The 25,331-nt window shown below is 46.0% G+C and overlaps 1 protein-coding gene across 2 annotated transcripts in view; it reads left to right on the top strand.

Annotated features, from left to right (window-relative positions):
- Window positions 1–25,331, top strand: part of urb2 (URB2 ribosome biogenesis homolog) — a 35,790-nt gene that overhangs the window by 4,794 nt on the left and 5,665 nt on the right. The window contains exons 2-8 of one of the 2 annotated variants that reach the window (XM_060831780.1): window positions 2,086–2,214; window positions 3,921–4,097; window positions 6,794–10,073; window positions 15,897–16,057; window positions 16,362–16,472; window positions 21,301–21,543; window positions 23,716–23,812. In XM_060831780.1, the coding sequence (XP_060687763.1) occupies window positions 2,089–2,214; window positions 3,921–4,097; window positions 6,794–10,073; window positions 15,897–16,057; window positions 16,362–16,472; window positions 21,301–21,543; window positions 23,716–23,812 (4,195 nt within the window). In that variant the 5' untranslated portion in view covers window positions 2,086–2,088. The remainder of the gene's footprint in view (window positions 1–2,085; window positions 2,215–3,920; window positions 4,098–6,793; window positions 10,074–15,896; window positions 16,058–16,361; window positions 16,473–21,300; window positions 21,544–23,715; window positions 23,813–25,331) is intronic. The other variant, XM_060831781.1, reaches the window with a different exon arrangement.

Genomic DNA, 25,331 nt, shown 5'->3' with positions numbered 1-25,331 from the left:
CTAAAGGAATCTAAAGTTTATGAGGATAAGGCAGGAAAGTGGAGTCCAGAATTTTCAGATCATTTCATTAAATGCTGGAGTTGACTTGATGCGCTGAATGGCTGACCTCTGTCCCAGTGTCTTATGATTTTCTTATGGCGTTTGAGTATTCTGATACATGTGGAGGTGTGGGACATTATAACTGTATGTGGTGCATGCTGTAAGTGGACATGCAGAATCTGAGTAAGTGGACATGTAAGTGGACATGCAGAATCTGAGTCATTCAGCTGTCTGAATGGCCTCTTTCTCTGTCTCAGCATGTCCTGTGGTAAACGTGGGACCACCTGGCTGGGGAAATGTGATCTGGCAGCAAAGATGGAGAGAACTTCTGGTAAACAGGTACTCGTCTGTCAGCATCATAGATTCAGGGGTTTTCTTTAACTTCCATGAGACTGAACAGCCTGGAGCTCTTTCCGTGGCAAAAAGAAGGCTGAGTGCTAACTTTTAACATTTTAAAGTGTCTTAAATTAGCAAAGTTTTAAATTAGATTAGATTAAATTTCCCTACAGTGCGGAAACAGGCCCTTCGGCCCAATCAGTCCACACCGACCCTCCAAAGAGTAACCCACCCAGACCCATTTCCCTCTGACTAATGCACCTAACACTATGGGCAATGTAGCATGGCCAATTCACCTGACCTGCACATCTTTGGACTGTGGGAGGAAACTGGAGCACCCGAAGGAAACCCACGCAGACACGGGGAGAATGTGCACACTCCACACAGTTAGTCGCCCGAAGCGGGAATCAAACCTGGGACTCTAGTGCTGTGAGGCAGCAGTGCCATCCTTAAACTGTTTGCGCTTGTGAGGGAATCCAGAACAGGTGTAATTACAGGAGGTCCCCCAGTTTACAAATGTTTGACTTATGAATGCTCATACTTTTGTGAACACGATCTCATGCAAGGTATAATTTTAAAGGTTCAACATAGAAACATTCCCTGTACTTACAAAAGACTATTTTATAACGTCCTGCATTGTGTTTCAATTCAGTACAAATTGACTTGCAAATTGTCTTGAGAAGAGAACCTATTCACAACCTGGGGACTGCATGTATGGAAATCAGTTAAATCCCATGATATGACTAGGAGGCTTTCATTATATATAGGCGTGTACTCTAACATACAGAGGAGTCTAGAACACTTAACTATACATATCGAATTTGGCATCCTATGTAAATATGTAGCACTGTGAGATATCTGTCTCTATGGAAGGACATAATAAATTAACTGTATTGGATACTTGTCAAAAGTGTAGTGCTAGAAAAGCACAGCCGGTCAGGCAGCATCCGAGAAGCAGGAGAGTTGTTTTTCGAGCATGAGCTTTTCATCAGGAAGGTGTGGATCGCTGTAGAGGGAGGAGAACTTCTTTGAGGTGTGCGTCCTTGGAAGAGGCTTCGCAGTGAGGTTATAATCAACTAAGAGAACTGGATTGGATACTTGGCAACCAGAGCTCTGGGATACTCAGTATATATAGGGAAATGGGACTCTACCTGATTATATCGGATTATGAAATATTCTGTATCGAAATATGTAAGGTGCTCCTTACATATGTGCTCCTCAATCTATGTGTATGGGAGTTTAGCTAAACTATATATAGAGTTATAGAAAATAGTTTCTCATTATGTAGAGATATGGGGAATCTGTATGTAACACTGTTGGCACACTGTTTAAAGGAAGAATCCAAATAGATATATGGGAATGTTTACTTCCACCCAAGGAGGCAACAGGTCCTCAGTTCAACATTTCAGCTGAAAGATGGCAATTTTTTATCTTATTTGTTATTGGGATGTGAATGTTGTTGATAAGGCCAGCATTTATTGCCCATCCTATATGGCTTTGAAAGGGTCCTGGAGAAGACAGGCACTGTCGATTTTGTATTTTGTGCTGAAGTCTTGGACTGGGACTTGAATCCGCAAACCTCTGACTGAAAGACTTCAGCACTAACCATCGGTAAACTAGACACGCGATAATTAATGTCGGGAGTCAGCATTAAATCACTGGGCAGCTGTGTCGATGTTAAATCTTTAAAGGTTGTTCTTTTGTTTTCAGATCATGGCTACAATTTATTCTGGGATTCATTTAAAGCTAAAGAGTGCGAAGACCCCATGGGAAGACAAGCTAAAACTGGCTCGATTTGCCTGGATTTCGCACCAGTGTTTTCTGCCCAACAAGGAGCAGGTGTGTGCATTTGGTAAACTCTTTTTGACTCTGTTACTTTGGTTTCAAAATTTTCGTCCTTGTTTTTAATCCCTGGGTCTCTGGATTTGTTAGTCCAGTGACATTGCCACTGTGTTACTGTCCCGTCAGTTGTAATTATTTGCAGAGAGGAAACTAATGAGCAAAATATTTTAATGTGATTAGGTATTATTAGGGTAAAAACACATACATTTAAGTGAGAGTATGTGGTGATTGGTCAGATGTTGCTTTATTAAACGTGAGTTCAGATCCAGCCTCAACAATCTGATCAGACCAAGCTATGTTCTGTGAGTGGGAGATGGTGGTACTAGCATATGACTAGTAATGCAGAGGCCACAGCTAACGTTCTGAAGAGGCAAGTTCAATTCCCACCATGGCAATTTGCGGAATTGAAATTCAACCAATTAATCTGGAACTTAAAGCTAAGTGCAGTAATGGTGACCATCTCAATGACCATCACTTATTGTAGAAATCCATTGGGTTCACTGATGTACTTGATAAGGAAAGAAATCTGCCATCCTTATCAGTATGGCCTATGTGTGACTGCAGACTCAGCAATATGGTTGACTTTTATTTGCCCTCTGAAATGGTCAAGCAATAAAGAGCAATTAGGGATAGAAAATAACTCCCTTGGAGTACTATGAGCAGATCAGGGCAACACACCTTTGGAAGCGAGTTTTGAGAAGATTTGTAGCTCAGGTTGAGGTTCTGGATGTAGATTCGTTTTCAGATGTTTCGTCACCGTACAAGGTAACTCCTTCAGTGAGCCTCCGAATGAAGCACTGGTGATGTAGCCTGCTTTCTGTCTATATGTTTGAGTTGGGTAACCCAAGGAAACTCAAATGTATAAATAGAAAGCGGGCTGCACCACCAATGCTTCATTCGGAGGCTCACTGAAGAGGTTACCTAGTTTGGTGACGAAATGTCTGAAAACGAACCTTCCAGCTCAGCAAGCAAACCTACATCCAACACTTCTGGAAGGATGTATTGGCCTGGGAGGGTGTATAATGTAGGTTTTCAAGAATGATACCTGGACTTCAAGGGCTAAGTTATAAGGGGAGATTTTATGAATTAGGCCTGTTTTCTCTACACCTTAGAATGTTAAGGGGTGATTTAATCAAATGCCTTTAGATATGAATAGGAAAAGACAAGGTCTGAGAATTAGGGCCAGACCATTCAGGAGAGATGTTAGGAAGCACGGCTACACTCAAAGGATGGTAGATGTTTGGAACTCTGTTCCACAAATAGTAGTAGAGGCTGGATCAGTTGTTAGTTTTAAATCTGAGATAGACAAAATTTTGTTAAGCTAAGGTGTTAAGGATTATGGGCCAAAGGTAGGTATATGGAGTTGGGCCACGGATCAGCCATAATCTTACTGAATGGCAGAACAGGTTCAAGAGGCTGTATGGCTTACTCCTGTTTCTATGTTCCGGTGAAAGAATAAAGCTCAGTGAAGAGTTCTTTTTTGTCTGCTGAGTACCTCTTCAGACCTCTTCCCCAGAGTAAGAAAAGAAAATATAAGTGGCATAAATATCCATCTCCAGGTTGTTTAAAATCTTGTCCAAGGCACACAATTTCACAGTGTTATTTTTAATATATCTGCTGCCTTACCTTCTAAATGGAAACCAAATTTCTGGGAGGATTTTTAAAAAAGTACTAATCTACTTCATTTTCTTTCAAACACAAAGGTTTTAGTGGATTGGGTAAGTCGTGCATTGACTGGCTATTACAGTAAAAAGCTACAGCTTGGAGATGAAATTCTGGAGGGTCTGTGGATTTATCTGGATGATATTCTTCATAGCAAAAAGTTGCAGAAACTGATTGAGAAAGGGAAGATTATCACTCTTCATGCCACCATTGCACAGGTAAAATAACTCAAAAGTACCTTTGTACATCACAGTGACATAAATCTATTGTCATTAATAACCGTTTCCCTCTAGCCTAGTTAACTTAGTTCTGACGGAAGTGGGATAATTGGTGACTATTGAATTTGATATGCTTTAAAAAAATTTGCATTTATATAGCGTCATTTGGGACCTCCTGAAATGTTTTACAGGCACCAAAACATTTTCATGGTCGCTGCTGTCTAGTAGGGAATTTGCAAACAAGTCAGCATCCTCAAAACAGCAATGCATCAAGACCAGAGAATCTGTTTGATGATGTACATTTGAAGATAAATATTTGACAGGACACTGGTATGATGATGCTGTGGCTTTAAGAGGTTTGTTTTGTCCTGGTTTCGTTTAGAGAGGGATTGGGGGAAAGGTGATGTGCAGCCTATGAGAAGATAAACAACTTGTGAGGCCTTGGGTTTTGTTAAAAAGTTAGAACAATAGAAGCTGCCTGAACGGGTGTGGTTAAGCTCTCACAGATCCAAGATTTGTTTTGTTGGCTTTCAGCAGTTGTTGGGTGTCAGCAGGCTTTGAAAGCAGTGAATCTCTCCCATCTGCTAAATTTTCTCTTTCTCTCTCTCTCTCTCTGTGTTTCCCCCCCCCTCCCCGGTCTGTCTCTCTCTCTCTCTTCATTCCCCCCCTTCCTTTCTTTTTCTCTCTCTCTCTCTCTCAGAATTGTCTTTTAATGTTCTTTCCTTCTGGATTGGGGAACTACATGTGAAACAGTCTGTTGGAATAGTTAAGTAGTAATATTTACTGTATCTATCATTATTTTAAGTTTTCCAGTAGAGTAAAGTTATTCCAAGTCCTTCTTTCTTTGGTTGTATGTTAACCATAGTGTTTGAATAAATTGTGTTTCGTTTAACATCGAATAGTTTGACAAATGGAACTGCAGCTGAAACTCAGCACTTGATATTTCCTTTTAAAATAAGGAAAAATTAGGATCGAGGTTACCTCCTTAATATATTTTGAGAGGGTCTGGTCTGGTCCATAACACTGGGCAAAGATAATTTTGGAAATATTGCCGGAGGACCTTTTACATTTACTTGAGAGGGCGGAAGGGATATCTGAATAATATCTCACCTAAAAGAAGGCTCCTCTGTCAATGCAGCAGTCCTTCAGTCCACTATCAGCCGAGATTCTGTGTAGCCTCTCTGGTGGGATTTGACTGTATTGCAACAGTCAACTAGTGAGGCAAGGTGAAAAAGGCCAGTGCTAAGCGTTGTACAACACTGGTTTAAGGTGAGCCTGTGAAATAGGCTTGAAGAGAGGGGATGAATGGCCTCTTCCTGTTGCAATGTCTTGACCCATGTCCTGGCTGTCTTGAGGGGGAAAGTAGCAAGGTTTTCTGATAGATAGGTATATCTGTCAGCAGCTCGCAGGGTCTGATCTCATCTGGGCTCTCATGATCATAAGTTTAAAAAAAAAGTTATGTTAAGAATTAATGGATATACTGGAAATGCAAAGTATCTGAACAACACAAGTTTTAAAAGTACTTTTCAACTTCCAAGGGACTGAACAGGCTGGAGATGAAGAGAAGGCTGTGGGATGCGGTGACCTTTGCTTTATTTCTGATCTGTTCAGGCTCATGAAGGTGTTAGTAGACTTAGCTCACTATCAGATGGCCCTTTTACAGGTGCTGCTACCTGCCATTACTCCAACCAGAGATTCTGCTGGTTGTGGTATCTCAACCTTACACCATCCTGTTATATCCACTGTAAGCTCTATAATATTCATATCATCAAGCAGCATCTCTTTCTGCTGCTTTCCATTTTGCCCACTAGGACAGATATCTATAAATTTTCAGCACTGATGAAATAGCTGAAATACTGACATTGTTTCTTCCAGATGTTGCTGCTCGCATTCTATTTGCTGTAGCAGTTACAAACACCACTTATCTTATCGTCCCTATATTGAATTGTTAGCAAACGACTTCACCATTTCATTTTGAAGCCCTCTATTTTCTTCTTGAGTGGATCTAGACTTATTGTCCAGGTTTTTGAGCAGACAGGAAATTGGGAGTGTTTGAGGCAAATAGCATGGAGGGATTGAAGAAGAAACCACGTAACCACATTAGGGAGAAGGTGACAGGATATCTTGATGGAGTGAAATAGGAGCAGCGTGGTGGCTCAGTGGTTAGCACTGCTGCCTCACAGCACCAGGTACCTGGGTTCGATTCCAGCCTTGTCCAACAGTCTGTGTGGAGTTTGCATGTTCTCCCTGTGTCTACAAAGGTCCCTTTGGGTGCTCCAGTTTCCTCCCACAGTCTAAAGATGTGCAGGTTAGGTGGATTGGCCATGCTAAATTGTTCATGATGTGCAGGCTAGCTGGATTAACCATTGGAAATGCAAAATTACAGAGATAGGGTTGAGTCTGGGTGGAATGCTCTTTGGAGGGTCAGTGTAGACTCGATGGGCTGAATGGCCTGCTTCCACAACGTAAGGAATCTATGAATCTATCAGTGAAGTGGGGAAGGAGGAGACTTGTGTGGAATGCAAAAACACCAATATAGACCCTTGGGTGAAACGATCTGCTTGCCATAAATCACATGTATTTTATAACACGTTTGTAAACTTTCTTCATTAATTTGAAAGCATATTTCAGTATTTAATATGAAATGTCAACGCCTGTCTGAGAAATATTGCAAACTTATAAAATTTTAATTTCAGATTATAAATGATCGGATTGAGGAACATTCCAGAGAAGAACGGCTGAATGCCAACCCGTCAAACCTAGCGACGGTGCTGAGCTGCTGTCATGGTATTCTGACCTCTCCTGCCTTCGCTCTCATCTACAGCAGCAAGTGGGAGCTGCTGGTGGATCTGCTGTGCAGGCTGTCAGTGCTGCTGTGCTCGAGGTTAAAGTCAACGGAGGCCCTGCGATCTACGCAGCTCTTCGACGTCCTCCTGCTGGCGTTTGACCTGTACCTCGTCACTCAGAGGCAGCAGTGCAACCGGTGCCGGGTCTTCCTGCAGGTCTGCAGCTCCCTCCTGCGGCCCTTTTTGCTCCTGAGGCACCTGCTGTGCTCGAGGTGCTGGACAGGCGAGGATGTGGCGGCCGTGCGGCAGCACCTCAGCAGGGAGGTGTGTCAGAGGATCCAGACCGCCCTCCAGAGCGGCCTGTTCCACTCCGATCTCCTGAACTCTTACAGGCAAGAGCTGCTGCAAGACGATAGGTCGCAGGAAAAGAAGGCTAGCTCATCCAAGGACTTGGTAGCCCCTGTCGAAACGATGCTCTCCACGTTGACCGACGCTGGACTCTTCGGTATGCTACTGCACTCCGCCGTCATAGCGGGCTCAGTCCCGCTGCTCTACAGACTCTCTCTCGAGTCCTTCTGCAGGGAAGGGAATCATCTGCTCTGTTTCCATATCTTCGCCAGATTCCTTGTCACCCTGCACTTCCCTACACCGTTGGGTCATGGAGCTGGACAGGAGCCTGCAGACTGGAATCCCGGGTTACTGGCCCTGGACCAGCTGCTGAACTCTGTCCTGGGCAGCGACGTCTACAATGTCGCCGTGGACAAAATCCGGTGCAGGGGAGTGCAGTTCGCCCTGTACTGCAGGGTGGCGGCCATGTTGCTGTCCCACCCCCGCCAGGAGGCACCGGCCTGGTTCAGGTGCCTGAGGACATTGATCCTGCTGAATCATTCGATTGTGGAGCCGAATCTGGATGACCTGGTGTCGGCGGCGTGGGTGGACGCTGACACCAGTGACCCGCGGGTCCGCAGAGCCCAGGAATCGCTGCTGTGCACCCTCTTTGAAACGTACACCAAACTGCGGCAGCTGCCACGGCTGTTCCAGGAGGTGTTGGCCATCATCTCTCGGCCAGCTGCAGATGAATTGAGGCGGCCTGTCCTGTGGGTAGGCCTCACTGAGAAGCTCCGCGAGTGCCTATTGGAACTTCCGCCTGGTCAAGCCCTGGATATCTGGGACCTGATGTTGAACTGCCTGGAAGCCTTGATTCCGGATCTAACCGGGAACGTGGACACGGCATTGAAAGCTCTGGCGATGAGCACTCTGCTGAACGCTGTCCTTTTCAACATGAAGTGCCTGGACGACAAAACGCCAGTGCCGATCATTACACGCACGCAGCTTCTGATGGATAAGACGATGCGAGCGGTGGTGACGCCTCTCTTTCGCGTGGTCAAGGACCCCTCCGGCAAAGACTCATCCCCATGGGCCCTGAGGGCTGAGAGCTCAGTCCTGATCCTCCGCTCCACTTGGCTGGAGCTGGATCACATGTTGAGGTTGAACTGCAGCAAGTATGTCTCGCCGGGAGGCGCTGAGGCCGGGGCGTGGAGCCTCGGCAGCGGTCTCCCTCGGGAGGGCCGGAAAGACGCGTTGAGCCGCCACTTGCTGCAGCTGCTGGCGATCCAGGAAATGAAGGGCGTCATGATGCGGCCCGGCTCGCGGACTGAGGCGCAGGAGATGTCGCTGAGATCCGCTGCGGTGTCTGTCGTGCAGTCGGGGAAGGAGGCGGTCAAAAGCGCCGGCGCCCAGGCCTGGGACGGGGAGATCAGCTCCATCGACGACGAAACGTACGCCGTGGCGCACTGGCACCTGGTCACTTCAAACATCGCCCTGCTGCTGCCCCATCTCCCCGAGCCTGAGATCGCCCACTTGGCGGACGTGGTGACGGCGAACCTGTTGCTGCGGGAGGCGGCGGAGCAGGATCAAGGCTTGGAAAACCGGGTTTCCATCCCGGCGATGTGCAGGAGCCTGCTCCGCAGCAGCCTGCTCCCAGAAATGCGGCCGCTGCACCATGGCGTTTTACTGCGTCTGTTGGAAGGGGTGAGTGACCTGCTACTGGACACTGGGTTTAACCTGCCCGCGTGCCTCCTCAGCGATGATGTTGATACCAGTCAAGAAGCTGATAACCAGCAGAGCAGTGTTTCGGAGTCACTGGGATCCCAGCCCGAGTCCCCTCAACAGAGTTCACTTCTTAACATTCCGAATGTGCTGTTGGTTAAAAACCCATCGACCCACACCTTTTCCGAGACTCAACTGGATCACCTCCTGTGGATTTTAGACCTTCTTGGTGGCCTAAGGCTGGACAGCCTGCCCTGCTATGACCACCTCCGTTGCTTTGTTCTGCTGGCATCCCTGGTCACGGCCCTCAAGCCCAAACCAGAAAAGGTCAACGCCTCCAAATGTCTGGAGGCGCTGAGCCGGTCCTACTCCCTCCTCGCCGTCCTGCAGACGGGCACCAGCCGGAACACAGTCTTCAAACTGGCGCACGCCGGCGACATCCTGGAGAAGGTGACAGCCTCCCTGTTTCCGGCAGGCAGCAGGTTGGCCTCCTGCACAGAGTGTCCGGCCTGGCCAGAGTTCCTGGACGCCGTCCAGAGGTTCCTGACTGTCTCCATCCAGACCGTCGTCGAACGGAAGCAAAGCATGCGACTGAACCTGGAGCAGTTTGCTGCTTTCCTCTCCAACGCCTGGCTGTCCTCAGCGAGCAGCAAGAAGTGGAGACCGGCGACTGAGCAGCTGCTCATCACCGCCCTGTCGGCTTTGAGTCGAGTTGTCTTACAGGCTCCACTGCAACCTGACAAGCACACAGGCAACTCTCTGCGCTCCCTGCTCACCCAGCTCGCAGGGCTCCTGGGTGCAGTTCTGCAGTCCCATTCGGACAGGGACGGAAGATTAGAGCAGAATCTGACTGTGTTTGGCGTTACTGCCCTCCTGGAAATCGAATTGTGCCTGAGAGAGGAGGAGGAGGAGGGTGATGCAGGGAGTGGAGGCACACAGAAATTGAAGCATGCTGACTTGTACCAGAGGACATGTTTTCAAGTTCTTCGCCGACTTCCCTCTTTCCCTGATGACCCAGAATCTCTCCATAAACAACTTGAATTTTTACGGATCTACAGTTCAACCCCCGAGCTTTGCTCTGACTGTGATAACGAGACTGCCATCCCCTCTGTGTTCAGTGCTCTAAAAGCCTTGCTCGCAGGTAAACAGCTTGTCTCATTCAAAGTACATAATGTAAATGGTGACAACACCTCACACCAGAGTCATTTATGGCACTGAACAAGGCCATTTGGCCCACTGAGTCCATTCCAGCTCTCCGTGGGGACATGCAGATGGTCCCATACCCCTGCTCTCGCCTGTCGCCCTGAAAGGTCTCATTCCATCGAGTCCACAGAAAATTTCCTTTTCAGATCGTTGTTCGCCTCTGTTTTGAAGACAGTGTAGCTCAATTCATTAAATTTAGTTACCATAATAAAATGATCCAAAGTAGGAGTTCTTATAAAACGAGATTTGACACTAAGCCACATAAAGAAATAATCAGGACATCTGACCAAACGCTTGGTCCAAAGAGGTCGGTTTTAAGGAGTGTCTGAAAGGAAGGAGAGCTAGATTGATTTCAGCAGGAAATTCAGTGGCCTTGATAGCCGAAGGTGTGGCCATCAACGTGAAAATGCTGGAATTGGGGAAACCCCGAGGTCTGGGATGGTTGATTGGCTGGTGGAGAATACTGAGATTGGGAAGGGAGAAGCCAAATTTGAGGGGGTTTTGAAAAAAAAAAGTGAGAATTTTTAAAATCAAGGTCTTTGTTGATTGACAATTTGAGTATATAAGACCATAAGAATTAGGCCATTCAGCCCATTGTGTTTGCTGCACTATTCAATTATGGCTGATCTGTTTCTCCACCCATTCTCCTGCCTTCTCCCTGTAACCCTTGATCCCCTTACTAATCAAGAACCTATCTATCTCTGTCTTCAAAATACTCAATCACTTGGCCTCCACAGTCGTCCGTGACAATGTGCTCTATAGATTAACCAGCCTCCGGCTGAAGAAATGCCTCCTCATCTCGGTTCTAAAGAATCATTCCTTTACTCTGAGGCTGTGCCCCAGGGTCCTAGTCTCTCCAAGTAGTGGAAACATCTTCCCCACAGCTACTCTATCCAAGCCTGTCAGTATTATGTATGTTTCAATCAGATTCCCCCATATCCTTCAAGTTCAGACCCAGAGTCCTCAACCCCCTCCTCAAATGACAAGCCCTTCGTAAGACCATAAGACATAGGAGTGGAAGTAAGGCCATTCGGCCCATCGAGTCCACTCCGCCATTCAATTATGGCTGATGGGCATTTCAACTCCACTTACCAGCATTGTCCCCGTAACCCTTAATTCCTCGTGACATCAAGAATCTACCAATCTCTGCCTTGAAGACATTTAGCGTCCCGGCCTCCACTGCACTGCACTCTGCAGCATTGAATTCCACAGGCCCACCACTCTCTGGCTGAAGAAATGTCTCCGCATTTCTGTTCTGAATTGACCCCCTCTAATTCTAAGGCTGTGTCCACGGGTCCTAGTCTCCTCGCCTAACGGAAACAATTTCCTAGCGTCCACCTTTTCCAAGCCATGTATTATCTTGTAAGTTTCTATTAAGTCTCCCCTCAATCTTCCATTCCCTGGGATTATTCTTGAGAATTTCCTCTGCACCCTCTCCAACGCCAGCACATCCTTCCTTAGATACGGGGCCTAAAATTGCTCACAATGTTCCAAATATGGTCTGACCAGAGTCTTATACAGCCTCAGCAGTATATGTCTGCTCTTGTGTTCTAACCCTCTTGAAAAGAATGCTAATATTTCATTTGCCTACAAGTATTTACGAGTTCTGTTTATCTAAAGTAGCTGATAAGAGGAGTATGTTGGAATAGCCAAGCCTAGCGACAATGAAAGCATGGGTGAAGGTTTCAGATGCAGGTGAGCTGAAATGGATGTTACTAAAGTGGAAATAGGCAGTCTTAGCAATGGCACAGATATATATAACTGATTCAGCCAAAGACAGTTGCCAGAGAGAGGGAGGGAGTTAGGAGCTGGGGAACAGAATTCAGAGCAGATGCTGAAGACAGCGGCTAGAGTCTCGCCCATACTGACTTACTGGAGGAAAGTTCTCTCTCTTTTGAGTTGAATACAACTCTTCTGCAGAGCTGCAAACTACTGGCATATTTCCTGCTTCAGGACTGGATGTGAAATCAGCCCGCTGAGAGACAAGAAGGGTGGTGCTGAGCTCACGCTGGGCCCTGTCAGTGTACATGTGGCAGCAGCTATAGAAATAGCAAGTTCTGAGCATTCTGTGCAGACTTGACAGACAGGAGATCCTAACCAGGCCAGGCCTACCGACATCCCACAAGTTGAGGACAAAAGAGAAACCGCTTCTCTGGTCGGCATGGACCAGTTGGGCAGAAGGGCCTGTTTCTGTGCTGTATGACTCTTTGATAAGAACCCCTAAAGCTGCAATGTGACGCTCCAAAAAAGGCTTCCTGCACAGTCTGGCTGTATTCGTTGCACCGATTACTCGGGCTGCCAGCTGGCAACTGCTTCCAGTTGAATTAGTCTGATTTATACATTGCATTTGATGTTCTCTAAGAGATTGGCTATGTTCTGGAGCGATGAGCAATGACAGATACTGCCGCATTATTGATTTGCAATATATTAATCTTGAATCTCTGCAGACTTTCTTTCAAATATTTCCTTACAAATACAGGCAGAGGATTTAAAATGGAAACTGTCTATGGGACACTAATAATGTAGCTGTGATCCTTTGAAGACCCTCTAGTGCCTCTGCAGAACAGATGGATGAGGGTAAAGCAGTATATGGATATACTGTATATGGATTTCAGTAAAGTATTTGATAAGATTCCCCATGGTAGGCTATTGCATAAAATACTGAGGCATGAGATTGAGGGTGATTTAGCGCTTTGTATCAGAAATTAGCTTGCTGAAGGAAGGCAGAGGGTGGTGATTGATGGGAAATGTTCATCCCGGAGTTCAGTTACTAGTGGTGTGCCACAAGGATCAGTTTTGGGGCCACTGCTGTTTGTCATCTTTATAAATGACTTGGATGAGGGTGTAGAAGGATGGGTTAGTAAATTTGCGGCCGACACTAAAGTTGGTGGACTTATGGACCATGCGGAAGGATGTTGCAGGTTACAGAGAGACATAGATAAGCTGCAGAGCTGGGCTAAGAGGTGGCAAATGGAATTAAATGCAGAAAAGTGAGCTGATTCACTTTGGAAGGAGGAACAGGAATACAGAGCTCTGGGCTAATGGTAAGATTCTTGGTTGGCTGGATGAGCAGAGAGATCGCTGGTGTCCATGTGCATAGATCCCTGAAAGTTGCCACCCAGGTTGATCGGTTGTTAAGGTGTACAGTGTGTTAGCTTTTATTGGTAACGAAACTCGGAGCCATGAGGTCATGTTGCACCTGTACAAGACTCTGGTGCAGCCACACTTGGAGTACTGCGTACAGTTCTGGCCACCGTATTATAGGAAGGATATGGAAGCTTTGGAGAGGGTGCAGAGGAGATTTACCAGGATGTTGGGTGTGGAGAGAAGGTCTTATGAGGAAAGGTTGAGGGATTTGACGCTTTCATTAGAGAGAAGGAGGTTAAGAGGTGACTTAATAGAGGCATACAAGATGATCCGAGGATTAAATAGGGACGACAGTGAGAGCCCTTTTCCTTGAATGGTGATGGCTAGCATTAGGGGACCTAGCTTTAAATTGAGGGGTGATAGACATCGGACAGATGTCAGAGGTAGGTTCTTTACTCATAGTAGTAAGGGCATGGAACGCACTGCCTGCAAGATTAGTAGACTCACCAACTTTAAGAGCATTTAAATGGTAATTGGATAAATATATGGTTGATAATGGAGTAGCGTAAGTTAGTTGGGCTTCAGATCGGCTTCACGGGTCAGCACAACATCAAGGGCCGAAGGGCCTGTACTGCGCTGTTATGTTCTGTGTAATTACAGCATGAGCTGTTTCCATTGAGAATTCCGCAACAAATGAATTGATTGGCTCCAGGTTGCATTTGTGACACTTTGAACCAGAATATATCCAGTTCCTCCCCGCCCCCACCCTCCCACCAAACGTGTGTCTCAATCATCATCATCTTACCTTTCCTTACACCATGCTTTTCTTTATAAAAGGTCAGATGTTTGGAAAATATGTTAAAATGTTCCTTTGGCTACACCCACACACCCTTCTCTTCCACAAATCCTTCTCTAATCGTAGATGCTTTCAGTTCGGTGACACCGTGGTGTACAAATGCTCACCAAGTGTTTTACTGGCTCAGGATAACATGCCCGTTCTAACTCAGTCATAATTTGCATTGATAAGTGCTTTAATGATGTAAAATACCCACAGAAATCACCCCACATCAGCATTATCAAAGTCTGACACCGAACCACGGGAGGTAATATTAGGAGTGGCAACTGTAAGTTTGATCAAAGAAGTAGGTTAGGGTGGCATGGTGGCTCAGTTGTTCGCACTGCTACCTCACAGCGCCAGGCACCTGGGTTTGATTCCAGCCTCAGGCGACTGTCTGTGCGGAGCTTGCACATTCTCCCCGTGTCTGTGTGGGGTTACCTTCGAGTGCTCTGGTTTCCTCCCACAATGTGCAGGGGAGTGTGGATTGGCTGTGCTAAATTGCCAGGGATTTGCAGATAGGTGAGTTAACCAAGGGGAATGTAGGGTAAGAGGGTGGGCCTGGATGGGATGCTGTTCGCATGGGTGGTGTGGACTCTATGAGCCGAATGGCCTGATTCCACATTGTTTGGGATTCTATGATTCTATAAGGAGCACCTTAAAGGAGGAGAGAGTGCTTTGGGACATGGTTAATGGGTGAATCTCAGAATGAAATCCTGGACAGCCAGTGGAGGGTACAAATTGGAGTCTGTATGAATCCGTGATGGAGAGCAAGGGCTACCACAGATTTTGAATTTCTTATTTGTTTGGTTCTTTCACGGGATGTGGGTGTCACTGGCTGGGCCAGCACTTATTGTCCCGCCCTGGGGGAGGTGCTGGTGAGCTACCTCCTTAAGCTGCTGCAATTCTTGTGATGCAGCAACACCCGCAGTGCTGTTACAAAGGGACACTGACCCAGCGACAGTGAGGGAATGACAGTCTATTTCTAAGTCAGGATGGTGACTGGCTTGGACAGAAACTTGCAGGGGATGATGTTCCCATGTTTCTGCTGCTCTTTGCCATCTAGGTGGAAGTGGTTGTAGGTTTGGAAGATGCTGGAGGCCTGATGATGCGTAAGACATAGGAGCAGAAATTAGACCGTTCAGCCCATCAAGTCTACTTCACCATTCAGTCATGGCTGATAAGTATCTCAACCCCATTCTCCCCCTTTCTCCCTGTAACCCTTGATCCCCTTGATACTCAAGAACCTATCTATCTCAGTCTTAAACATCCTCAATGACCTGGTCTCTACAGCCTTCTGTGGCAATGAATTCCACAGATTCCCCACTCTCTGTCTGAAGAAGTTTCTCCTTAGCTCTGTTCTAAAAGGTCTTCCCTTTTACTCTAAGGCTGTGCCCTCAGGTTCTAGTCTCTCCTACCAATGGAAACATCTTCCCAACATCCACTCTGTCCAGGCCATTCAGAATTCTGTATGTTCAATTAGATCCCCTCTCATCCTTCTAAACTCCATCAAGTTAGACCCAGAGTCCTCAAACGTTCCTCATATATTCAGCTTTCCATTCCTGGGGCCATTCTCGTGAACCTCCTCTGAACTTGCTCCAGGGCCAATACATCCTTCCTGAGATATAGGGCCCAAAACTGCACTCAATACTCCAAATGTGGCATCTTGTAGATTGTATAAATCTTGTTGCGTGATAGGACATTTATGATGCATCAAACTGTCTCCTTTTTATTTCTCCGTCTCTATAAAGCAAGTGCGATGTTAGCACACTTCAGCTTTTAAACTGCTCTCCTTTCCATCGTGCAAATATAATCAAGTTGTTTTCTGTGCCTCTCCAGCTCCAAGGGTGACACAGCAGTTCATTCACTCGCTGGAAATTCCTCTCGTCGACCTGCTCCACTGTTTTATTGAAAGGTGTACACAGCAGCAGTTTTACCTCATTGTAAAGTTCATCGCACAGGGCCTTGAGGTCACCAACCTTTGGAAAGGACAGCATCAGGTGAGATGTCATGTTCTGGTTTGAGAGTGTCTTGTCGGAAAAGCACAGCAGGTCAGGCAGCATCTGAAGAGCATGAGAATCGACATTTCAGGCTTAAGCCCTTCATCGGGAATGAACCGTCACACATTATGCCCAATTCCCCTGCTCCTCAGATGTTGCCTGACCTCCTGTGTTTTTCCAGCGCCACACTTTTCGAATGTGATCTCCAGCATCTGCAGTCCTCACTTTCTGTTAGTCGCTCTCTTTGAGGCCATTTGTACTCTCACACAGCCTCACTCTGGCTTGCTTTGTCCATTTGATTCAGGATGTGGTGTCGTTTTTGAACCTGACTGCCCTGCTCTTGAAATGTCCCCTAAGTGGAGATGTAGAAAAGGCTCTTTGGTTTATAGCTCCTCAGATCATCATGGCGCTAATGGTGAGTAGAGTCATAGAGATGTACAGCACGGAAACAGACCCTTCGATCCAACTCGTCCATGCCAGCCAGATATTCCAACCCAATCTAGTCCCACCTGCCAGCACCCAGCCCATATTGTGGTTCTGTTCGCTGAGCTGGGAATTTATGTTGCAGACGTTTCGTCCCCTGTCTAGGTGACATCCTCAGTGCTTGGGAGCCTCCTGTGATGTTTCCTCCGGCATTTATAGAGGTTTGTCTCTGCCGCTTCCGGTTGTCAGTTCCAGCTGTCCGTTGCAGTGGCCGGTATATTGGGTCCAGGTCGATGTGTTTGTTGATTGGGTCAGATACATAGATGACACCTTTGTAATCATTAAAAACACAGAAATAGAACACACACCGGATCATCAACGCCACACTCACAGGAATCCGATTCACTACAGAGGAAGAAAAGGACAACCAACTCCCATTCCTAGACGTGATGGTACAGAGAACACCTAACGGAGAACTCACCACAAAGGTATACAGGAAAACCACACACACAGACCAAGTGCTAAACTACGAAAGCAACCCCCCAACACACACAGAAGAAGTTGCATCAAGACACTGTTCAAAAGAGCCACAACACACTGCAGTACACCAGAACTGCAAAAAGAGGAAGAAGAACACCTCTACAATGTATTCGCCAAAAACGGATACCCGTGCAATTTCATCAACAGATGCCTAAGGGAAAGACAACGCAATGAGGACATGCCACAACCCAAAGGACTAGCCACACTACCATACATCAGGAGCATTTCTGAACTGAGCCAGACTGCTGCGGCCACTAGGACTCCTAACAGCACACAAACCCAACAGCCACTCTCAGACAACAACTCACCAGAACGAAGGACCCGATACCCAGCATGAGCAAAACCAATGTAGTGTACAAAATCCCATGCAAGGACTGCACAAAACACTACATAGGACAAACAGGAAGACCGCTAACGACCCGTATCCATGAACACCAACTAGCCACGAAACAACACGACCAGCTATCCTTAGTAGCCACACACGCAGATGACAAGTTCGACTGGGACAACACTACTATTATAGGACAAGCCAAACAGAGAACAGCCAGGGAATTCTTAGGGACATGGCACTCATCCACAGATTCAATCAATAAGCGCATTGACCTGGACCCAATATATCGACCACTGCAACGGACAGCTGGAACTGACAACCGGAAGCGGCAGAGACAAACCACTATAAATACCGGAGGAAACATCACAGAAGTGTTTCACAGGAGGCTCCCAAGCACTGAGGATGTCACCTAGACAGGGGACGAAACGTCTGCAACACAAATTCCCAGCTCAGCGAACAGAACCACAACAACGAGCATCCGAGCTACAAATCTTCTCACAAACTTTGAACCCAGCCCATATCTCTCCAAACCCTTCCTATTCACATATCCATCCAGATACCTTTTAAATGTTGCAATTGTACTAGCCTCCACCATTTCCTCTGGCAGCTTATTCCATACCCGTACCACCCTCTGTGTGAAAAATTTGCCCCTTAGATCTCTTTAATATCTTTACCCTCTCACGCTAAACCTATGCCCTGTAGTTCTGGACTCCCCCACCCCAGGGAAAAGACTTTGTCTGTTTATCTTATCCATGCTGCTCGTGATTTTATAAATGGCTATAAAGGTCACCCCTCAGCCTCCGACGCTCCTGGGAAAACATCCCCAGCCTGTTCAGCCGCTTCCTCTAGCTCAAATCCTCCAACCCTGGCAACAGCCTTGTAAATCTTTTCTGAATCCTTTCAAGTTTCACAGCATCTTTCCGATAGGAAGACCAGAAGTAGGAGTAAAATGTTTGCACCATTTTGAGGAATAATTGGAAAGGGATAGCTGTGTCCACTGTTTGAGGATCCTGTGAATATTGTGCCTTAGTGACCAAATGCAGAATTTCAAAACAGAACTGCTTGCATTTATAATAAGATCATCGCATCCTTGGGATGTCCTAAGGTGATTAACAGCAACATGCATTTTGTGGGGGAATCACCATTTTGCAGCCAAATTGTGCTCAGCAAGATCCCATTAAGGCCAAATCATTTTTGCATTGCCAGAATGATCCAGGGCAACCCTAGCATGAGCGGATCCAGTTGGTTCCCAAACATTTACTCTCATAATGTTTGTCAAACTCCACATCTCCCATTATTTGCCATTAGCCTGTTCACCATCAAAGGTCAGTTACTGACCCAAGACCATTCTCATCTAAACAAGGGAGAGATGGTGGTATAATGGTAACATCAACAGGTTAGTGATCCAGAAACCTGGGCTAATAATTTGGGAATATAGGTATGAATTCTCTCCTAGCAGTTGGTAGAATTTAAATTGAATTAATTCATGAAATCCAGAATTCAAGAACTAGTCTCAGTCACGGTGGCCATGCAACTGTCGTCAATTATTGTGAAAGACCCATTTGGTTCATTGATGTCCTTTTAGGGAAAGAGATCTGCCGTCCTTCCCTAGTCTGGCCTATATGTGACTCCAAACCCAAGCAATGTGGTTGACTTTTAAATGCTCTCTGAAATGGCCGAGCAAGCCACTCTGTTCTAGACCAATTAACAAACTTTGTCTTTGTCAGCAGCATCCACGTTCATGAGTTTTAAAAAAACCTATCACTAGAATTCAACTCGCATCCTAACCAGTTATACATCCAGATCTATTATGAAGGTGCTAATCAATAAGACATCACTTGTTGCACTGTCACTTGGTTCCACTGAAATACCACTACAGTAATTATGCCCTGTTTCTTAGAAAGCAGATAATTGTAAAGATATTGGCAAGAGCCTGCTGCCCATCTCTAGGTGGTCTTGGGGAAGTTAGGAGTCAGCCATGTTGTGTGGGATTGGAATCATGTTCAGGCCAGATCTGGCACGTTTGGCAGAAACACTTCACAAAACATTATGAGGGAGCCAGTTTGCTTACTATCTCGATTTAGCAACTTCTCAAGGTCTCTTTCTGGGAGCAGACAAATGACCAGATTTATCCCAGGACCTGCCCTAGCGCGCTTTGAACCCAGAATCTGTCTAGCCCAGGGTTACGATTCCAATAATACAACTTGCCTCACTACCCTGTTATCAATAACCTTTCATGGCGTGTTAAAAAGAAAAAAAGACTTGCATTCATGTAGCGTTTTTTACAGTCACCAGACATTTTAAAAACATGTGACAGCCGATGAAGTATGTTTTGAAGTGTAGAAGCTGTTATAGTGTAGGACAGCCAATTCATGCACAGCAAGTTCCCACAAACAGCCGTGTGATAATGTTGAGGATCTATTTTTGTGATTCTGATTGCGAGATATATATTGGCCAGGGCCCCAGGAAAATAATCACAGAGTCGTAGAGTTACACAGCACGGAAATGGGGCAGCACGGTGGCTCTGTGGTTAGCACTGCTGCCCAGGTACAATCCCAGCCTCAGGTTACTGTCTGTGTGGAGTTTGCACATTCTCCCCCGTGTCTGCATGGGTTTCCTCTGGGTGCTCCGGTTTCCTTCCACCAAAAATGTGCAGGTTAGGTTAGGTGAATTGGCCGTGCTAAATTGCCGGTAGTGTTCAGGGATGTGTAGGTTAGGTGAATTGGCCGTGCTAAATTGCCCGTAGTGTTCAGGGATGTGTAGGTTAGGTGAATTGGCTGTGCTAAATTGCCCGTAGTGTTCAGGGATGTGTAGGTTAGGCGCATGAGCCAGGGAAATGTAAGGGAATGGGTTTGGGTGGGATACTCTTCGGAGGGTCGGAGCCCTTGATGGGCCAAAGGGCTTGCATCCACAATGTAAGGATTCTGTCCAACTCGTCCATGCTGACCAGATATCCTGGATTAATCTACTCCCATTTGCCAGCATTTGGCCCATATCCCTCTAAACCTTCCTATTTATGTACCCATCCAGGTACCTTTTGTACCAGCTTCCACCACCTCCTCTGACAGCTCATTCCACTCTCTGCATGAAAAGGTTGTCCTTTCGGCCCCTTTTAAATGTTTTCCCTTTCAACTCAAATTTATGCCTTCATGCTTGGGACTCACCTACCCTGGGGAAGAGATCTTGGCTATTCATCCTATCCATGCCCCTCATGAATTTATAAGCCTCTATAAGGTCACCTCAGCTTCTGACGCTCCAGAGAAAACAGCCCCAGCCTGTTCAGCCTCTCCCTATAGCTCAAACCCTCCAACCCCAGCAACATCCTCGTAAATCTTTTCTGAACCCTTTCAAGTTTCACAACATCTTTTCTATAGCAAGGAGACTATAATTGAATGCAGTGTTCCAAAAATGTACAGCCACAATGTGACATCTATACTCCCCATAACAAAACTCCTGTACTCAATGCACAGACCAATAAAGGCAATTGTACGAAACACCACCTTCACTACCCTGTCTACCTGCGAGTCCACCGATAAAGAACTATGAACCTGTACCCCAAGGTCTCTTTGATTGGCAACATCTCCAGGACCCTAACATTAACCATATAAATCCTGCCCTGATTTGCTTTACCAAAACACAGTGCCTCACATTTATTCAAATGCTCTTTTTTTAAAATAGTGCCATAGGGTCTCTTAAATCCAGCAAAGCTAGCAAGTGGGACCTCTTTAAAATTTCGTCCAAACAAACACTTGTGACAGTGTGACTCTCCCTCAGTACTGTACCGGAGCGTCAGTCTGCTTTGTTGTTCCGAATCCCTTGAAAGGGGACTTGAACCCAGAACATCAGATTTCAGAATTCTTAATACCTACTTACAGTTTGAACTTACCGTGCAATGCACTGACTGATGACAACCTTTCACTGTTACCTTTGAAGCACTTTGGTTTTCCAGGTTTTGTGTAAGGAAGCAGCCCTGGATCAGGCCGAGGGCTTTAGGATCACTGTGCTCAGTTTGGAGACCTTGGCAATTCTGGTCCAGCAGGGAGAAGGCATTCTCTCGAACCCACATCATGTGACGCTTGCGTTTAATGCTTTGTTGTGTGTTCCACTCGATCATCTTCAGCTGGATGAGTATGGATCTATTTTTCGAGCCATCCAGGAGGTGCTGTTTGCTATAGTGCAGTCTCAGACTAAGGTAAGCTGGTGCTACTGGGTGTAATAAGGGTCATCTTCTCCATGCCTGTTCCAAACTAGTCTGCTGATCCCTGCACTGGAGGATGCAGCTTCAGGATGGGACTACCTCCTTCTCTGACCTTGTCAGTCAGATTTTGTCCTGTCTGTCTTGCCCTGCACTGTGCCTGATGAGGTGGTGAGACAGCAAATTTAAAGTGTGGCCTGGATAAGTTACTGTGGGCTGTATTAGTCAACGAGGAGGACTGTAGATGCTGGAGACCAGAGTTGAAACCAGGACCTATAAGCCTTACCTCAATAGAAGGGAAAAAGATGTGATCACTAGACACCTGGTTGATGATGTCCAATCAGATCATTAAGAGCAAGCATTAGTGAATGGGAAATTGTATTTCGAAATTTCTTGGAAGTTTTGATGATCTTACTAACAAAATTGATAAAGGAGAGCCAATGGATGTAGTATATGTAGACTCCATGTCCTCCTCCTGTTCCTATGTTCCTGTCCACCAATGGGTTTGAAGATGGAGTATGTGGAGCTCATTAATGCCAATGTGCCGACCCTTGTCCACACCGAAGTACCGGCAGCTCCTACAGTTTCAGTGTGCCAAATGAGGCCATTAAATAGACAATTAACTGTGAACCTGTGTCAGGAGAGGCCTGTGCTGAGGGCTTAGCCTTTTTCAGGATGGTAGTAGAGAGGGCTGTCACCTCCTTTACTGGAATCTATTAGAATGCACCCCCCACCCCTTTTGATGGGATTGAAGAATTGTTCGATGTTCGCATACCATCATCCCGTTACAGAAAGTCCACTGACAGTTAAAGCTACAGTGTACTGGTGGTTAAAGGTATAGTTGCATTCAGTTTTCTATTGTACTTTCACTTTATTTAAAATGAGGGTGACTTTAAAAATATAATATTTCCTGATCATGTTTGCTGTTTGATTTTGTGCTTCAGTGGGACTTCCCAAACACATTTCTCATCGTGACCTTTTTTTCAATGCTCAGTGTCACCTAGAGCTGAGTGTGTGATGGGGGTACAGAGGGGTCACCTGTGGAGGGGGAGAGGGGAGATGCTTTTGTGTGGGGTGGGGAGGAGGGGTTGAGTGAGAGAAGTGCCTGTGTGGAATGGGGGTGGGGATATTGTGCCTGTGGGGATAGGAGATTTAAGATGTCTGCTAGGTGGTGAATGACTGTGGACAGGTTGAGGGGATGAAGAAGAGCTGTGATGGAGGTAGTGGGATATTTTTACTCTCAGGGTTTTTCAGTTAAAAAGCACCTACCTTCCGGTGGAATTTTAGGACAGGATTGACGGTCAAGTAATTGAGTCAAGCATATTTTTTAAAACTGCAATGCTTTAAAGGAGCTCAGACAGCCATTTGCACATCGAATGATGTGACCCCCTAATATTTTGGCAACTGATCCCTCGAAGGGTTATGACCTTAGGAAGCCTTGCGCTACAGGGTTAAAAATCACACAACACCAGGTTATAGTCCAACAGGTTTATTTGGAAGCGCTAGTTTTCGGAGCAAAGGAGCAGTACTCCAAAAGCTAATGCTTCCAAATGAATCTGTTGGACTATAACCTGGTGTTGTGTGATTTTTAACTTTGTCCACCCCAGTCCAACACCAGTTCCTCCAAATCATTGCTGTACAGGAACCTTGTTCTTAAAAAAAAAACTGCTAATGAAAATCCCTTTACATGGAACAGAGGGCAACTTTATTTACATGGGTCATGGGAAATACAGGGTTACAGGGGTAGGATGGGGGTGGATCTGGGTGGGATGCCCTTTCGAGGGTTGGTGTGGACTTGATGGGCCAAATGGCCTGCTCCCACACTATAGGGATTCTGTGGCATGAGGGGCTGATTACTGTGACATTCCTGTCCTCCTTTGCGTTCACTGGAAAAAAACTAGCTCTAACTTTACATGTGACTGGTGGAGCTGACTGTATCAGACAGCGAGCTCTCGGCCAGATTCACCCGACATGGCCGTCTTTATCTGGGACCCTACTGATCTGGGATTAACAGGACACCTGGAGAGAATGCGGACTGGCTCAATATTAACTGAAGGGTGTGGCATTTTTGAAAAGGGGAGTATTTTTGGAATGGTCTGCCTTTAATTATTACTTGTTGCCCTATTGGAACTATTATCATTCACTGGGATCCTTTGCATTGGTCCACAGGTTTTGTTTAATGCAGCACCTACTTTCTTCAAGTGCTTTAACCGGCTGGTGCTTTCAGTTATGCATAAAGGGCATCAGAAATGTGTTGGCGATAAAGGTCAGTGCGGAACAAATTTGTCTTGAATTGTTTCACTTTCGTTTATTCATTCATGGGATCTGGGCCTCACTGCCTGGGCCAGCCTTTATTGCCCATCCCAATTTGCACTTGAGAAGGTGGTGGTGAGCTGCCTTATTGAACCACAGTTGCTATTGACAACCAACATGTGCTGTAGATAGACTGGCATATGTGAGCTCCAGGATTTTGACCCATAGACGCCGAAGGAAAAGTCATACATTACCACGTCAGGATGGCAAGTGGCTTGGAGATGAATTTGTAGGTGGTGCTGTGTCAGCGGCCCTTGTCCTTTCAGAGGATAATGTTTGTGGGTTTGGAGGTTGCTGTCGGAGGAGCCTTAGAGAATGTCTGCAGTGCATCTTGTATATGGTAATGTTGAGCATTGGTAATGGAGGGAGTGAATGTTTGTGGACGTGGTGCCAAACAAGTGGACCTGCTTTTCCTGGATGATGTCAGTCTTCCTAAGTATCTTTGGAGCTGCACTTCTCTAAACAAGTGGAGAGTATTCCATCACAATCCTGATTTTAGCCTTTATAAATAGTGGATAGACTTTAGGGAGTCAGGTGGTGAGTCATTCACTGAAGGATTTCTAGCCTCTGACCTACTGTTGTATCTACAGTATTTATATGGCTAGTTCAGTTTAGATCCAGGTCAGTAGTAATCCCCAAGATGTTGATGGTGGGAGATTCAGCAATGATAGTGCCGTTGAATGTCAAGAATGATTGATTGTTAGCAGCTTGCTTGTAGGAGATGACCTTTGCCTGGCAGGTGTGCAGTCCAAATGTTACTTGCTACTTATCAGCCCAAGCCTAAGGCTGGTCTCTAACGTCCACAACCATCTTCCTAAATGCCACATTTTAACCAGCAAAGATTTTCCGTCCTGATTCCCATTGACTCCACCCTTGATAGGGCTCCTTGACGCCACATTTGACCAAATATAATCTTGGTTACAAAGGCAATCATTCTTACCTCATCTCTAGAATTCAGCTCTTTCGATCATGTTTGAAGGAAGGCTGTAATGAGTTTAGGAGAAGCAAAGCTGAAAATGTGTTGCTGGAAAAGCGCAGCAAGTCAGGCAGCATCCAAGGAACAGGAGGTTCGACGTTTCGGGCATAAGCCCTTCTTTGACCTGCTGCGCTTTTCCAGCAACATATTTTCAGCTCTGATCTCCAGCATCTGAAGTCCCCACTTTCTCCTCCTCAGGAGAAGCAAACCCTGGTAGAACCCAGCCTAAGCCTCAGTCTGCAGGTTATTGGTGATGGGATGAAGATATGAGATGTGTCATGATGAAGACACTGCATTGAGTTGCCTCGAAAATGCATTGAATTGGCAGCCTATGGTCAGAGTATTGAGGTCATGTTGTGGCTGGACAGGACATTGGTTAGGCCACTGTTGGAATATTGCGTGCAATTCTGGTCTCCTTCCTATCAGAAAGATGTTGTGAAACTTGAAAGAGTTCAGAAAAGATTTACAAGGATGTTGCCAGGGTTGGAGGATCTGA

The sequence above is a fragment of the Hemiscyllium ocellatum genome, chromosome 10, assembly GCF_020745735.1.
Source record: "Hemiscyllium ocellatum isolate sHemOce1 chromosome 10, sHemOce1.pat.X.cur, whole genome shotgun sequence".
NCBI classification, from domain to species: Eukaryota; Metazoa; Chordata; class Chondrichthyes; order Orectolobiformes; family Hemiscylliidae; genus Hemiscyllium; species Hemiscyllium ocellatum.
This window is presented reverse-complemented; position numbering and strand designations above follow the sequence as displayed.